Genomic DNA, 17,636 nt, shown 5'->3' with positions numbered 1-17,636 from the left:
TTGCCTTGGATAAAGGTGTCTGCTAAATAATAAGAAGTTGTTTTCTTCTACGATTTCATCTGCAATTTTACTTGCAATGGAAATCATTCTTATTGCTGATGTCTAACTCACGTATAATTTAAACCTTAACATGGATCATCCGGATCAAGAAGCATGTTTAAATAGCGCCTTGGGTTATTTCATGTGGTTCCTGCTAGTGGTGAGAGTACAGTGTAAGCCAATTCCGAATACTGTATTGCGTTAAAGTATGGCAGACAGTATTACATAGACTCAACAAACGTGCATTTACAGTATACACTTCACATGGTAATACTAAAAACATCTCATTTAAAACAAACCTGCATTCCCATCATGTACATCAAAACCCATACTTTATTTTATGTATAGCAATACAATTGACATATTAAATAACAGTATTATAGAATGATTTGATATAGCTTTCAACGGAACAAAAAACGTTTTGTTTTTTTCAAGTTACAAAAAAGAGGAGAAACACCACATTTTTCAAATGGGTCAATGGGACAAACTTATTCAGTGACTGGCTAGATTTATTCCTATTGTACACACTGACAACAGAATTGTAAAAGAAAGAAAGATAAAAAAAAAAACACCCAAGATTCACAATCACTGCCCCAAAAGTAATCGTACATGTGGAATTTATTTTGGAATGTGATGACAGTACTCACTACCTTAATGCAGTTAGTTTCCACATATCCACCACAAAAAAAACTATGAAGGAGTTGAAACTAGAAAAAAAAATAGCTTTATATGAAAATATAAAATTCTATGATTATATACCATAGATACAAAGTTTCCAGAAGATGGTTATTAAAGCAACAACATATGTACATTTTAATGATATACACTAGTGTTAAAATGAAATGAATTTATGAGACTTCGTTCAATCCTCAAGAAACAACGGCTGCATGTAATTCTAAACAAAAATAAAATCAATCAAGTCACTACCCCAAATGTTGGAGAGCTGTAACTTTCACTTAACAGACTCCTCTTCTGGAGACAAATAATAATAATAACAATACAAAAAGATTGAATGTTTTCTATTTTTTGAAGTTTAATTAAAAAAACATCTCTCTGACAAATTAAGTGAAATACTACACTTCACTAAGCTTTCCATAAGCACAATGTTATTGTAAGCATTTTTGTCCCAACTATTACAGCTTGGTTTGTGTCCTTACATGACAGGAACTGTGGTAGGACTTGAGTTGGAATAAACACTCTTAAATAGCAACTGAAGCAGTAAGTGCACAGGGTTAACATGTGGTGTTAAGTAACTTACATAATATCATTTAATAGTATAAAATGAAATAGTTAACAAGTAATTCTGTCTCATTTAAGAACAAACAAAAAAAAAAAACTCACCTAAAACAGTCAAGCAAACCTGAAATTTCTTTCAGTCAATAACTATGATTAAAACAATGTTTAACTCGAATGTTTGCAGAATGAAAGCGCCTATTCTTGCAAAAATTAGTACTATATATATATATATCTTTGGTAAAGTTGACAAACTCTATTTTTTCTCTCCAATTTATTTTATTTTTTTTTAAATAACTACAACACAAAATAAAGACTAACATCAAGGCAGTTGTGCTGTATAATTAACAAGGCCAATTGGTTTAGCTTCTGATATCGATCTATTTTCCAATATCCCCAATATAGACCCAAATATCAAATTGTTTAAAACCAGACGCTGTTGTTATGTAGCAACAAACGAGTCAAGGCATTGATCCACTCAGCATGAGCCTAAAGCACACTGGTAATAAATTTGGGAGAAAAGGAATAGAAAGCTTTCAGCAAAATAAAAACAATATACCAAGACATGGGGTCTGTGGGGCCAAGCGTGCTCTTATAGAAACCCATGAGTCAATGTTGCACTCATAGTCACGTGGGATTGAAAATGCCTTTTCACTGAGACCAGATGGTTTTAACAAGAAAACACTTTACATGTCCTACTCATCTTCAGCAAATGCAGACTATGGAGGGAGGGTATGCAACACATACAGTGTTAAGGGTATAAACAAATAAAATCAAATACAAATAAAAACTTACATTTCTGATGGAGAGGGCTGAAAGTGTATTACTGTCCTTTTTAAAGGCGAGGGAGAGAGGGGGGCGGATCAATGTACAGTTACAAAACACCAGTGAGAGTTCCGTTTTTAAAAAAGGTTCCAACTTTCACAGATTATTATTTTTTTTTCTTAATTCGACCAACTTTTAAAAGAACAATATGATGGGCTTGACTTTTATTAAGAATACCTTATTTAGAATAAAAAAAACCAAAAACATTTATTTTTACCCTATTGCTGTAGGTGTAGAAAGTAGCCTGATAATTTCCTAAGCGAAACTATACAATGTTTTCCTGTATAAAACAAAGCATAGTTTCATCACACTGAATCAAAACTTCTTAATGAAATGTATGCATTAAAATACATTTAAAATGGGGTGCTCAAAAGCAAACCCAGCCTTTATTGGATTACACATGTTTCATTTGTACTGTGGTTACTGCAGATGATACATTGCCAATGCTTGTCGTTCTGATCAACTCAAGAGCACACACGTTGAATGATGCCATGGAATGTCTCATTAGGGCTTGATTACCAGTTCTGTAGATTCGAATATTATAGGCAGTAACACTGATTATATAGTGCAAACTAGAAAAAATTGTGTTTCATTGTGTGAAATTAAACATAGGTGCAAATGCTCAGTAGGATAACATTAAGACATAAAATGGCAAAAATAAATATCAAAAACTTTATCAGTGTAAAAAAAGGAATCAGGTTATTTTTTTTTTTAACCTAGAGTCTGACAAAAAAAGGCCTCAAAAAAGTCTGCCTAGTCCTTGAAGTTTTACAAATGAAGTGCCTCTTCAAGGTTTTTCAATCTTCAAACGAGAGACTCCATGCTTTCTGCTGGGTCTGATTCATCCAGAATCACAATAGTGCCATTTTTGTCTATTGACAGGAGGCTATTTCCATTCTCCTTGGTGCTGACCAAACTGAGCATTGATTTGTATAGATACTGGTACTGTTCCTAGGACAAAAAACAATTCAGTTAGCAATTACCATCACAGTGCTGTATGTGTGCCCAATATCAGTTCCAACACAATAATCCTTGATAGTGTCGAGAGCAGCACAGAAACAAACAAAAAAAACACACAAATAAAATCAAACTTGAAGGACAAAATGTCATCAATCTTCAAAGCATCCAGCTTTGTACAGGTGAATGCTGGTTGCATTAGTTTTATAGGGGCCATTGTAGCGCCACAAAATTGCAATAGATCATTTCTGATGCAGGTGGATTCCAGAGGTAAGCTCAAGTGTTGTTTCTGAATATGGCCATTACTGCTGTAACACATAAGAAACACTCCTGGTTTATTCATATTCAATTTGTTCTTTTTTAGACTAATTAGGTTATGAGTATACTTACAATATGCATGGGTTTGCTTTTCCCTAGGTACTGTGCCAGTGATGTTGAATTGTTAGCTGTCTCCTAATCTTATTTTGCATGAAAAAAGTTCTCCTCTAATTCAACAGGCCCTCACATGAATAAAGAAACAACTTACGATGTCTGTAAAAACTCCTGGCCTCATGAGGTTGATCATTTTTGCCACCTGATAGACATCCACAGCGTTTTCACTCTCTAGCTGCTGTGACAAGGTTGTAAGGGCACAAAGCATTCCTGCTGAAACTGCACCACACCTGGAACACAGAGGTAAAGCATGATTGCAAAGATATTGAAAGCCAACTGAAGTGTGCAGTTAACTGCACTTCTACTGCTACAGCAATAAGGATCCGCAGGACCGGAATATGGTTTTCTAGATTTTAAAAGTGTCCAATGACTCCAATTGTTTGTTACTATACCAGTTTACTGCTGGATTGAAAACCATTGGGGCAGAAAAGCTATCCTGATCTTGTAATTTATACTAGTATAAAGAGAATAAATATATGGATCCAAAAGAATATAGACGGTCATGTCATTCGAAAACTAATGACACCTGTAAATCTTTAGTAAGCCCTTGTTGGTTGCCATTAATTAGAATGACAGATGTGTTTGGTAAACAGGCTGCCTTGAATCTTTCTGTCCTTGCTTGGTAAATATGCTGTACATCATATAGATGCACTCATTACATTTTAAGCTTCTTAGGATTCAAGATTAACCAAGAGTACTTAGACTTCAATGTATGACCAGTTTCTTTTCAGTAAGCAAGACCATGTAAATATAATATTAAAAACGAACAACGCTCTACTGGAAGTTTGATAAAACAAAAAGTAAATGGACAGTGCTGTGAACTCTTCTGTACTTTGCAAAATAAAAACAATAATAAAAACATATCTGCAATGCGGATGGTTTTAAACAATTGGGGAAATGTGTTTGTCTGAATGAGATTACGTGTCACTGCTTTTGGATCAGTGTTCAGTTTGGCAGTGCTAGACTAATTCTGTACAACAGAGTTGCCCTGAAGCAATAAACATGACAGCAAACATTTCTCAACTAGCCACCTTCCGTAGATATAGAAACTAAAACTATGATCTCAGTAATTATGATACTAAAACAAATAATAAGCGGCAGATTTGAAATATGATGCCAGGTAAATGCAAAGACAACACATACTCATCATGAACAATGGTTGGTCCATCTCGGGTCATGGCCTCTTCCTTAATTACATTGATAAGTTCAAAGGTGCTGCTGAGTGGAGCATCTGGGTTTGGCCATTTAGGGCACTGAAAGTGACGCACTTCAAGGACATAGTCATCCTGAAATGGAAAACATCACAAATGTAAAGAGAACTAAACCTAAATATATGGCAACTAGTAACTATTTTTGTTTCATATCTGCTACAAAAATTGCAAAGCAGGCCCAGTATACTACAATGATGCTTTTCTTTCTGTGGGTAACCTTTGACCTTTGATCTCACAGGGGTTGTGGGTTTCTCTAGCATTAATGCCCACAAAATAATAAATAAGACAAACTAAATTGAAAAAACACAATTAATGAATCTTCCACAAAACCTGATTTTTTTTTTTTTTTTGGCTGTTACCAAACTGCAACGTTGTAATTCCATTAATTAACAGATAAAGTTAATATTACCATTTGCAAGGCAAGGCTGCTGAACATAATTAACAACCAAGTTTTAATGACACATAATTGAATATATTACAATTAGAAGCTGCAGCATGTTAAGGGATACATGAATGAAAATGTTTTGCAGGCATCTAATAAAAACAGCTTTGATATCCCAATACCTGTGTTGCCTCTAGGATAAAGTCATGGATGATAATTTGCTCTTCGTTTGAGAGGCACAATCTGTCTTTGCTGATAAGGGTAACGGTAAAGGCCTCACAGTTCATAGACTCTTCACGGCTCGGCCAATATACAAATTCATCCTCTGCCTGAAAGAGGAGACCACAGATCAGTTGTAAAGTGGAACCTAGAATTGGTGTTCACATACAGTACTGTGCTAAAGATAGAGAAGCGATAGGCTTTGACCTCACACAGCACATTTTAATGAAACTTAACACTCAAGAATAGCCTTTCTAAAATTACTGTAAATGTAAATTGAACATGGACACACACAAAGAACAAAAAGCGTTAGCTTTTAAGAAACTGCAGATATATAAATGCTTTTATAAACAGACCACCACCAATTTCACTAGAATTACCTATGTAACCTTTATAAACAAAACATCGGAACACAGAGTCATCCTTCAGAATGTCTTTCTACGTTTTGTGACTAGCATGGAGCACAGTTCTAACCAAGGAAAGCATTTAGCATTTCTGATAGCTTCCCTGCTGAGGAGTATCTGTAAGTCGCAGCCCAAACTCACAAGGGAAAAGGAATAAGGCTCTTGTTTCTTTGTCAGCTTTAACCTTGGGATCTCTGTGTTGTGACTAAAGAAACCTGAACAGATTCTGTCTGTCTGAAGGATAACATAACACGCCTCTTTGCCTTCTATAGACCTTTTTAGATTGCATTTGGGTAAACACCAATTGAATAGATTTTTTTTTAACCCATAGATGAATAATATACAGTAGTCAGATTATGAGTGTGTATTAGATTATTCAGTGTCTATTAGTATATAATACGAGGTTCTGAGTACTGTAGTTCTCTTTTAGGGTATGCTAGATGCAATATATTTTACAAACACTTAGTGGCAATGTTAAACTGTTTTTTTTTGGTCAGGGTATGGGGCTTAATGCATGCCATAAAGCAGATTTAAAAGCATTGCATGCAAATACATTACTGCAGTACTGAGTGAAAGAGCTAATTATCATTTAGGCACCCTGCTGGCAAAAAATCTGCCAGGAGACCCTTAGCTTGTATATTATATAATCTTCTTTAGCCTAAGAGAACCAATGTTAGCCTGCCTTATAGATGTAAATTTTAACTTGGTAACGCATTCTTTCTCAGTAGATCAAATGCACTTGAGAATTCTGCCTTTAACTCTTTCAGCCCTTTACAGAATGAACCAATCATGATAACCCAAGTCACTGATAAAATAGCTTCAGTCTAATGCTGAGAAAGATAATACCAATGCACATTAGAGCATATTACTCGACTAGATTCGTTTTTATACTACAGCAGCGGTCTCTGTAGAGTGACAAACAGCATATGCATGCAGGTACAGAACAAACATTGAAAACATCTTGTTGCCAGGAATATGCATCCCTTGCTGGGGATCCATATACACTATAAACAACAGTTCACATGCCAGGTTTGAAATAACATAACATTTGAATTAATGTTACTTTGTTTTGTAGCACTGTAACACAGCTGAGAAAAACTTCAAACTAGTAACTTCATCAACACAAGGATGGATATTAACAGTGAATGTATGAAAGTGAAAAACACATTATCCTTTCTCTCTGATTAGTGTGAAGGACATGATGGCACTTCAGCTTTCTGACACCCACACAACTTAAGGCACAATTCCAGTGTAAGAGGACATATGGGGAGCAAGGTGGTGTTAGTGTCATAATTAACAATCTTCTCATGTCACCGCAGCACTTGAAGTGTAACTACTGCTTTAGAAAAAAAAGAAGCTCATTGTCCAACCTTTGGGTGAATGCAACACTTACCAAGCCTTGGTTATCTGGCAACATGACAATGATTTGCGCATTGTGGTCCCAGATCATCCTCCAGAAGTCCTTTGTTGTGTGAGGCAAAGGGTGTTGTGTAATGATGAATTCGTTGCTCCTGTAGTAACCCTGGAATAATACATGGTTTGCCAGGTTAGCCCATTTTTGGTGGGGGAAAAACATTTACTGGGCCACATACAACCTTCAAATTGTAATAGCTTGGCTCATATAAAAAAGACATGTCACTTAGCACGTTTTATTATTATTATTATTATTATTATTATTATTATTATTATTATTATTATTATCTGCCGAATATTTTTTCAACATTTAAAAAAATATGCATGGTGATGAAGAATCTTACACGTTTGAAGGTAGCACAGTAATTTTGAGTCCCTTACCATAATATAGGAGGCATTGATATAATCTGTTCCTTTCGTTCCAGGCAGCGGTGCAAGACCCACCCTGGCACGTTCAGCTGTATTGGGAATTACAAACACATTAACTCCCTTGGGGACCATACATCCGATTTTGCATAAAGCGCATAAACTTTTTTTTTCAAAGTGAAAATGTTTTTTGAGACATCTTTTTTTTTCTTCATTTTAATTGAAACACACCAACAGTGTTGATTCTGCTGTGGAACCTGAATGATCTGGACTCCAGTGTGACTGAACATGTTTGGCTTCTTAATAAAGATGACTGCTTGCTTAGTCACTTGTATTGAAGAAATACAGTGGCTGGTAAGAGCAGGTGATCATTAATACGTTTTTTACAATGCCCAAATATGTTATTTTGTGATACATTACGAAACACACGAGGATACTAAAACCACAAGATTTTTCCCTGCATACAATCTTGCTTTCGAGATGAATAATAAATAAGCAGTGTGTATATTGTTCTTAGTCTCCAGTGTTTTGCCATTTAACAACAAAACATCAGCGACAGGAACATATTACAATAAAAGCCAGAGAATAAAGCTTACATGGCACCACAGAAGAGTTTCTGTTTTTCTCTTTGTTGCATTCTTTCTGTGCACTGAAGCATTCCACATATCTTGCATTGCACTGTGTCACCAGCTATAAAGAATGAAAAAGAGAAGTGTTTCAGAGGGCTGTACAGAATCGGTAGGGTTGGTAGTGTGCGTGCATCCATGTATGTGCAATTTCAAGTGCAAAATAATATTTTGTAGACACTGGCTATACTGCATGATAATTTTCTGTTATTACAAATGCCCATTGCATCTCAAGGTTCACATTTTTTTTAAGCAAAGTAATCAAATTATTAAACACATTATTATCTAATACTAAATAATATTTCTTAAAAAAAAAAAAAAAAAAAAAAACACATTTCTGAATCTTTCTACCCTGGCCACCATTTTAAATTCAAAGCTACCTACATTGCTGTCTGTGTATTTGAACTTCTAATTTGTTCTTTAACAATTTTATATGCATTGACTGCTTATATAACTTGCTTTGAACTGTAAAAGATATTTTGGTATTCATGTGGATCTATAAAAGGCAACGGCACTGCTGGAGGCACAGTTTCTTATTTTGACATTGGAAACCCTTTCAAACCAAAGAGACGTTTTTATCCACTGGTGGTTGCAATAAGGTCACTTTGGTGTGTTTGTAAACCAATTTAAGCAGTAAAAAAAAAAAAAAACAGAACAGTAATGTAAGGACATTCATGCCATCCAGATGTTAAACATCCCTGATTCTCGATCAGTATTTTAGAAGAATGTATTTGTTTGTTTTCAAAATTAGAGGTGCGATAAGGCTACAGATCAATGATCTCATTACTAGTTAAATAAGAAATACAAACATTTTAACTGTACAAAAACAGATCAACACTTTTTGTTTGAAGATGCTGTTCACACAAAGATAAAAGCAATGCCATCTCTTTGGCAAGCTGCCCACAATCAAACAACTCCTAGTGACCATCCGAATGAGGCACACCATCTTTTTTAACTGGTGTCTATGAAGAAGTAATCATCTTCTCAATGAGTCAGTAAAAGTATTTCCAAGCTTCTGCAGCGCGAACGGGGTGTTGTTTCTGTACTGTTTTAAACAGAACAAAATAAAAAAAGCTTCAACACAACAAAGAGAAAATAATCTTCAAGACCACCTCCTGTCCTGTGTTATACTACCAACTTGAAAAATAACGACAGCTTATTACCATCTGTGTGTCATCTAATTCAATTTGAATGCAGGTACCATGCTGGGAGATGATAGTGCTATTACTGAGGGTACATTTACTGCTATTTATAACTGTGAGGTTTGTCACCTGTTAATGCAGGCCTTGGAAACACTTGCACACAGCTCTGTGGTGGAGAATAATTTGCAGATTGTGAAGACTATCTTCCGAACACTTGCAATATCCATTTGATATTAAGGAACACAAGTTTGTTAGGGAATACAAAACACAAAAAAACTGTAATGCAATAGGATTGCAGACCCAAAAATGTTTTAAAAATCGGTATTCATTGCACTATGGTATTTACTTGGTGAACAAGAAACTTTGCATAAAGTATAAAGTGCCAGCAGGGGCTGCTGACCTTAAATTGCTTTTCTAGTCGCGTCTTCCCACCAGCCCCCAGGGAGAGGATGCTGTTAACATAGCTGTGCAGTTGATTGGCAAGTACTTCTGTTTCTTTGCCAAGGATTGCTTCCAGCAAGGCATCATGGATAAAGATGTACTGCTCCTGCACAAGGAAACAAATGAATATATAGTTAGAGAGACATCTTGAGGTCTGTTAACCTCCCCACTAAACTTCCTTGCATACACACTTCTTTTGTTACGGTGCAGCTTTCAAGAGCATTCTGACATAAGCCAGACTGTCACGGCACCTTTTGTGCTTATTTCCCAGTTTCAACAAAAACAGATTTGGCACACAAGCATTTCTTTTGTCATGCACTACCATTGAAAAAGCAAATTCAAAATGTGAATGTTTAAAGAAAACAGTCTGAACCCTAATAACCCCTGACAATGCAAGCCCTCAGCGTTTTAGGTGGTGGAAGTTAGGGAGGCCAGGATAGATGGCGCGCTACCATCTCCCCCAAAGTGTCCATTTCCTCAACAATATGCTCCTCCAGACCTCTAATGCTGGTTGGGTGCCCTGCATTCAACATTTGTATTAAATTACTGCCAGATTTGCTCAGTGTAATGAAGGCACTGCAATCTGGTAAGCCAGTCAGTCACCCTGTCCAGTTTTCTGATCCAGCAGTCTCAGTTGACATGTGTTCTGGGGCATTGTCATGCTGGTAAAGCATCTTTCATGGCACTATGTATGTCTTTGACAGGCAGATGTGTAGCTATTTCGCTTTTGTCTTGACTTACAATTGTCATCCAGTACAAAAGCGTGCCCATTTAAAAAGTTTCTTATATCCTGGCTTATGCTTCCCACTCCTGCTACTTTATTGATTTATTGATTGAAATGAAGCATATTCTAAGGTTTATTCCAAGTATTTTGACTACTCCACTGATCAATGGAGTAGCTGTGAACTGTTTCAGTTAACAAAATAGAGTTTTGCATGCTCAACTTGATCTGTACTATTTGGCTCAGTAATCCTGGTGGTTTATTAGTGGAGACATATTTAACAAACATTTGGTGAAAATCCAGCATGGCACAAATAAACAAAATGATATATGAAGAGAATGATTCTGACACAAAGTCGTTCCTACCTCAGTTTGGACGAGGTAGTTGCGCTGTGTCCTGATGTGTTTGAGGAACCCGAGGACATTGACTGTGCTTTTATCTTGTATCTGTTGCAGCATGCTGTCAATTACAATATAAGTTCCAGTTCTGCCAACACCAGCGCTAGACGGGACAAAAGACATAAAATCTTTTAGGATTTATGAATTAAATGAAATATACAAGCCGGAGATGCAGCATTGAAAAACACGGAATTTGCAGTTCACTACCCTCTGTTGTTTTAAACTGTAAAGAGATCTGGGTACAACTTTGCCACACACTTTTTGTTCTCCAGTTTGCTAGCCTATGTTCACAAGCAACAAATTAAAACAAAACAAAAAACATTTTTTTAGTGCTGCCCAGCAGATTAAAATAAATTAAATTGTAACTATAAATGCTGTTTTAGAGCACCTAATAACTGTGACGTCAATCTAGCAAGCATATAGTTTCTGTTACAACTTAATAAACTACTGGTTTAATAAATAAGCAAATAATAGAGTCTGGTACCTGCAATGGACAAGCACTGGGCCCATGTCTGGAGTTCTGTCAGCTGACGATCTTCTCACAAAGGTGAGAACTGGCAGAGCATACTCTGGTACGCCCATGTCAGGCCACTGTGTGTAGTGATACTGAATCACTGTCCTCTCATGCTGGCGCCCTTTGGGGTTGCCTTTCTGTCCCTGGTGCAAAAAATAAATAAACCTGATTTACAATGCTGCCCGATTCGTGGGATATGTGTCGTTTACATCGTGATTCGGTTACACTCTACTGACCTTTTTTAGTTTTGTATTCCTGATTGTGAAACGGCGCAGCGTGTAACAGGCGTGTACTTTTGTGCTCTTCAGTGTAACGATGATGTTTCCATATTCTTCAGTGTTCTCGGATGGCCAGTACTGATCACATTTTCTCTGGAAAATTAAGCAAAAAGGAAAAAAATGGTTTAGTCAAGTCAGAATACATTTTCTTTTTTTTTTTTTTTTTACTTTTAAGGAAGTGTTTATTTAGAAAAAAAACATACATACATCCATCCATCCATCCATCCAGATAGCTATAGGTATACATATCAAATTAATATTTAGAAATACAAAATGTCACCTACTCGTCCTTTTTCAACTAAATTTGTGATCATAACGATGATTCCGGTATTCTGCTCCCAAATCATTCTCCAGAAATCGTCAAACGTTGACTTTAAAGGTCCTTGTGTTGCGATGTAGGCCTTTGATTTGTTGTAACCCTGCAGAGAGGGGAAGACAAAAGTGGCAGGACCTTATTTAATTACTGTTTCCAAAGACAAACGCACACGTTACCACACAAGCAATTACCTTAAATGTCAGCCTTTTACGTGACAGTTTCAAAGGATAAATGTGTTTACCCAATCAACTTACTCGTGGGGTTTCTAACATTAACAGCACACTTACGTCAACATAATTGCCGTTAATGAAATCACTGTGCTTTGCATCCTTTCCTGCTAAAGGTCGTAACTTCACTCTACTGTGATCATCTGGAAAAAAAGAAAGAAAGAAATCAAAAGTAGCTGAGATTACCTGGACATTCTGGGAAACCAAAATTCCAAACTGTGTAGAGAGACAGACCCTACGTTTTTTTTTTTTTTTTTTTAAAGAAAAACTATTTTAGCTGTGACATATATAAAAAAAATCCATTTATTTTCCAAAACCCTTTGAAAACAATCCTGCAAAAGCAGTACAACAAAATATAACATAAAATATTTCCTAGGACTTTCAGGTCAGCTATCAGTGCTTGCTGTTGCCTGTGAGGGAAACTGCAACTCAAATCCCTTTGTCCAAGTTGTTTCTGCAGCTGCCTATGACATTAATACAAAATTATATGACGAGTGGAATCTCTTAGCCATTTCATTTCAAATCCTGTTATCCTGTGATAACTCCACCTGGTGTAGTTTGGATAAACAAGTGTTACAAACGGTATATTGACAGAACAGCGACAGTAGCTGTTGGTGAGCTGAACGATTTTCAGTTGAAGTCAAACAGACACTTGACCTAAAGTAGACACTTGACCTAAAAAAAGGTAACACTCGTCAAATAAATCGCTGTGTATCTGAAGTACACATCTAGTGTCCTTGGAGACAACGGCCTCCCTCTCTAGTAGAAAATCCTTGACTCTCAAATGTTATCCACTTGGAAAACTGTCATCTCTTCATACACTTGATGCGTCCTGAAGTTCTCGCTTGATAATAAGCAGTTTATACAGTATCTTGGTTCAAACTTACATGCAACAATGTTGATGTATCTGTTTTTGTGCTTGTTGTCTGGGTGACTGGAGTGCTCTGCTGTGATGTTCATGTCAACAGTACAACGTTGCACTTCCTATTAAAAAGGAAAAAAAAAAATAACCCGTCAACTAAAATCCTGTCACTGCTTAAAACAGTAAAAAAAAAAAAAAGCAACATAACATATTCATTTCAGCACTTTTAGTAACATTTATTAACAGCTTCTTCCTTTGCCAATAAAACCTGTACAACCGTTATCCTTGCCTTCCACATGATACGCTGCATACAGTACGCCTTGCCCTTGAAAAATGAAGTTCAATAGCTGGGTGAGGGTGTTATCTCTGGAGTCTAAGGTGTCAGTTTTCCCAAATGGGTTTACATTACATTAGATGAATTCTCACTTAGAAGAGGAACCAGACAGGGATGCCTGTATTGTTCCATCTGTTTTTCTTCACCCCCGAGCCCCCTGATACTACAGTCTGAGCCACTTCCAACATTACAGGCATCTGCTTCCTTTTACAAGCAGTGTGTGGAGTAGTGGTTAGGGCTCTGGACTCTTGACCGGAGGGTTGTGGGTTCAATCCCCAGTGGGGGACACTGCTGTTGTACCCTTGAGCAAGGTACTTTACCTAGATTGCTCCAGTAAAAACCCAACTGTATAAATGGGTAATTGTATGTAAAAATAATGTGATATCTGTATAATGTGAAATAATGTATAATGTGATATGTTGTAACAATTGTAAGTCGCCCTGGATAAGGGCGTCTGCTAAGAAATTAATAATAATAATAATAATAATAATAATAATAATACAAGCTCATGAACTCATGTTTTATGCAGATGATATTCTGCATCTATAAAAAAAAGGCCTCTGTGGCCAAGACAGGCATTTGTTTAGGACTTCTATTAAACTGTGACAAATCAGAGCTAATACTGCTTGTATCCAGCATTTCCCAAATTTGTTCTGTCTTTGAAACAAAGTTGTAAACCCATATGTGATTAAAGGACTAGGTATTTTAAATAGCGGCAACATACATATACCCGATTCTGACAGATGGACTCAGCTTTTTGTATCCCTGAGACAGTAGATCATTGGTTACTCCTGCCTAAACTGCTGCAGTCAGGTCAAAGCAATTACACTACAGCGTGGTCTCTTGTTATTTATCAAACAGAGCAATTCGTCTGTAATAACAATGCATGGCTGACCACACTCTCTTCTGTGTGGGGTCCCTCGTGGTCAGTTTTAGAGCCTCCACTCACCTAAAAATAACCGAGATGTTTTAAATATGACTGATAGTTTGCAGATGGTTAGTTCTCTGAAGAGAAAACTACAGAACCCTGTTTTAATTAGCTTCAGGCTCACATAACATCACATCTATATCCTAGCAATCATCCTCCATGCAGAATGCTATTTGCACATAAAAACATTACAGCTTGCTGCTCAGAAAATTAGCAAGATGGCACAACAGAAACCCAAGAGCAAGCATCCCAAGTAAGAGGAGCATCCCATTAAGTAGCCTTTTACAAAACTCCTCATTAGAACAGGGTTGTTTTGCTGGAGGACATTCATCTTTACAATGAAATCGTTATTTTTTTTTTCTAATGAGGATTTCAGTGGTGAGCTGCGTTTCCTGATAGTATCCTGAAATATAACGTGCAGCAGGACAGAGATTTCTGTTTCTTATACAAATGACAGGATTGAATTGATTTTGGTAATACAGTATATCGGAAATTGATGCAATTTCAATTTCACCATTTAACTTGCATTCCAGGTCACCCTTAAAGTAGAAATGGACTGAACAGATTACACAGAACTTAATATATACATGGATACATATTTACCATTTAAACTACGATTTGGACATTCTGGCTCATATTTAACAAATTGAACTCCAAAGTGTTGCACCATGTGACTCTACAGCAGTAGTAAATGAATAGCAGGAACTCCTCTATTCAGTGCCAACTGCATTTCTACAGCCATAGCTATACAATGACACTAGTGATGGAACTTGGCTGCCCAACCAAAGGGTTTTGCTCTGTTGCGTTCACCGTTTTTCCATTTCTACTCCTCTGGCTGAATAAAAGGCTTTTGATAGGACAGAGCCTTCCATTGAGAAATACCAACCCTCTTTATAAGCACTTAAACCACTTCATAGTGTACATTAACAATAAAAAAAACCTGCCAGTGTAATGAGGAAAGTCATTAACACAGTGATGTCTTTACAGCTACTCCCGGGAACAAGGGAATTAAATAAAATGACAAAAACATAAACACTGTACCAAAGTTACTTACATGTAGAGTTAGAATGTGTTCCTGATTACAAATCACCACACTGAAAACTTATATAAAACTACCTTCAGTCCCCTAACTGTGAATCGAAATAATTTCAATTATACAAGAATAAATAATGCATCATTTAGTCAAAAGAAAATGTAATGAACTGTCCAGGAAGACAACAGTCACCGATGACCCTAGTGAACTTGGCAACAGTCTAAACAAAATGGCTGCTTTAAAAGGAAACTGAATGGACCTAAACAGTGTCTCTTTTGTGCAGGAGTGTAGCTGTCCTGCAAATTTTATTGTTAAAAAACAAATTCAACGCCTAACCCTGACTATCATCGTTTATCTCTTCACGTAAAAATCCACCTGAGTTACAGTGTTGAAATCCTATTTATAATTTCCTGTGGGAATTTGATTGAACAGCCTTATTTAAAATGGTCTGAAATACATTGAGCCATGGCAGGCAGTATCTAAAGACCAGGCGTACAGATAAATAGTTTGCTATTCTGCCGTATTATTTACTGTTGTCAGAACCAGATGTGACTAATAAGACAGGAGCCTGAAAATCATGAATAATATATCCGTCCCGATTTGATCGTTCCAATCAAATTGAATTCTCAAAGGGAAAATGTTTATCTTGCATACCATCAACATAGTTAAGTGACTCAATATTCTTGCTCAGCCAACCAGCCAGGAGCCAATCAAACAAAATCGTTTCCATTCCACAAACATCTGCTCCCACCACGAATAGGAAAACACCTATACTCAACTACATATAGCAAATAGAGCAATTGTAATGGTTAAAATGAATGAGATTTTGTGACCACATTGATAATTATGTTTTTCTAGTCTTAAATTAGAAATAGCCTTGAAAAATGTGCGAAATAAAAGAGACAAAAAACACATTGCTTACATATATATACACATACACATATACATATACATATACATACACACACATTCTCATCTAAGAGATCCTTGTACTTTATATATATTTTTTCAAAAACATAAATATGGTGACGAGACACAGTACTGTATATTAAATAAACACACAACATAATGCTGATTTCCATCTTTCAACTTTCCAGAAGGAAGCTGTAATTATCCCCCAGAACAATTTAAACACACAAAATTTGTCAAATCAATGCCATCACTCACAGAGTATTGGGACTTAATACTTGTGCAGATACTTGTTGGGAGGTTTAGTGTGTGTGTGTGTGTCTGTGTGTGTGTGTGTGTGTGTGTGTGTGAGTGAGTGTGTGTGTGTGTGTGGGTGGGTGGGTCTATACACATACAATACAAATGCATAGTGCATAGCTACATTTCAGAAGCACTGTGTTTACCGCCATACCTCAAATTCCTCTGAAAATCCATGCTGGTTATTGGAATAAAGCTCACTGACATGCTTCATAAACTGCTTGACTGGAATGGCCTCCATGTCATCTGAAAAGAAAAAGAGCACTGAGTGTTGCTAGGAAACCAGTAGAAATCGCCAATGCCTGCAATAAACATGCAGAGGAAAATGCGAAACCCTGAATAAAAAAAAAATTAAATAAAGGAATGAATCAACACCAAGTGAACGTTACAATGAATAATAAAAGGTGGCAGTCATAGAACAGCATATCTGAATGACTATCTAACTATGTTTGCAGTCAAATTTTTCTTTCAGGTCAAATAATACATTTTTTTTTTTTGTCTTCAGACAATTGAATTTCAAGCTATGCAACACTATTCTCATTTGCAAACATGCTATTCCAGAAGTTCGACTGCTTGAATGAGTTACTTAAAAGTTACCCTTAAAAATAATGCTTAAAAGGTGGCATGCAAGGGATGTATGTATGTGCGCGTGTATATTTAGTGCAAGCAAATGGGTGGTCTGACAAGTCTTTGTGTCCCTGTAGCGCCATCTCCATTGTTACTTTAACTGGATCTCAATCCCTTGACTTACAAACACATTCAGTTTTCAGTAAAAAATGATAGTAGCAAAAGTAAAAGAAATTACATTTGGATCCATTTTTTTTGATGTCATCAGGATCAGTTTCTTCGTCTTTCCCAAAATGAATATCCCAGCAAGGTAATTCAACACAGAATTAAAACAACATTTTCAGAGACATAGGTACTGTACATTAAAAAGTGTCAGACCTCTTGAAACAAATGAACAGTCAGGAGGTAGAGTAAATGATTGACCACCGATAGCATGTACAGTAACCAGACCAGTTATCTGTATTCCTAATGATTTCCAGCCCTTTACTATAGTTACCCTGTTCCTTTCATTCTTGTACATTCACCAGAAATACATTCTTTAGTGACTATCTGGCATTTACCA

At 36.4% G+C, this 17,636-nt stretch overlaps 1 protein-coding gene across 2 annotated transcripts in view; it reads right to left on the bottom strand.

The window, feature by feature from the left end:
- Window positions 1–354: 354 nt before the first annotated feature.
- Window positions 355–17,636, bottom strand: part of LOC117412375 (receptor-type tyrosine-protein phosphatase gamma-like) — a 177,807-nt gene continuing 160,525 nt past the window's right edge. For both annotated transcript variants that reach the window (XM_058988559.1, XM_058988558.1), the window contains 15 exons: window positions 16,662–16,753; window positions 13,032–13,128; window positions 12,205–12,287; window positions 11,886–12,020; window positions 11,560–11,694; window positions 11,294–11,466; window positions 10,777–10,912; window positions 9,650–9,796; window positions 8,078–8,171; window positions 7,497–7,573; window positions 7,096–7,224; window positions 5,262–5,408; window positions 4,630–4,772; window positions 3,581–3,716; window positions 355–3,048 (listed from right to left, as the gene is read on the bottom strand). In XM_058988559.1, the coding sequence (XP_058844542.1) occupies window positions 2,902–3,048; window positions 3,581–3,716; window positions 4,630–4,772; window positions 5,262–5,408; window positions 7,096–7,224; window positions 7,497–7,573; window positions 8,078–8,171; window positions 9,650–9,796; window positions 10,777–10,912; window positions 11,294–11,466; window positions 11,560–11,694; window positions 11,886–12,020; window positions 12,205–12,287; window positions 13,032–13,128; window positions 16,662–16,753 (1,871 nt within the window). In that variant the 3' untranslated portion in view covers window positions 355–2,901. The remainder of the gene's footprint in view (window positions 3,049–3,580; window positions 3,717–4,629; window positions 4,773–5,261; window positions 5,409–7,095; window positions 7,225–7,496; window positions 7,574–8,077; window positions 8,172–9,649; window positions 9,797–10,776; window positions 10,913–11,293; window positions 11,467–11,559; window positions 11,695–11,885; window positions 12,021–12,204; window positions 12,288–13,031; window positions 13,129–16,661; window positions 16,754–17,636) is intronic.

This window comes from Acipenser ruthenus, chromosome 16 (assembly GCF_902713425.1).
Source record: "Acipenser ruthenus chromosome 16, fAciRut3.2 maternal haplotype, whole genome shotgun sequence".
Classification (NCBI taxonomy): Eukaryota; Metazoa; Chordata; class Actinopteri; order Acipenseriformes; family Acipenseridae; genus Acipenser; species Acipenser ruthenus.
Note: the sequence above shows the minus strand (reverse complement) of the source record. Positions and strands in the feature narration are given on the sequence as shown.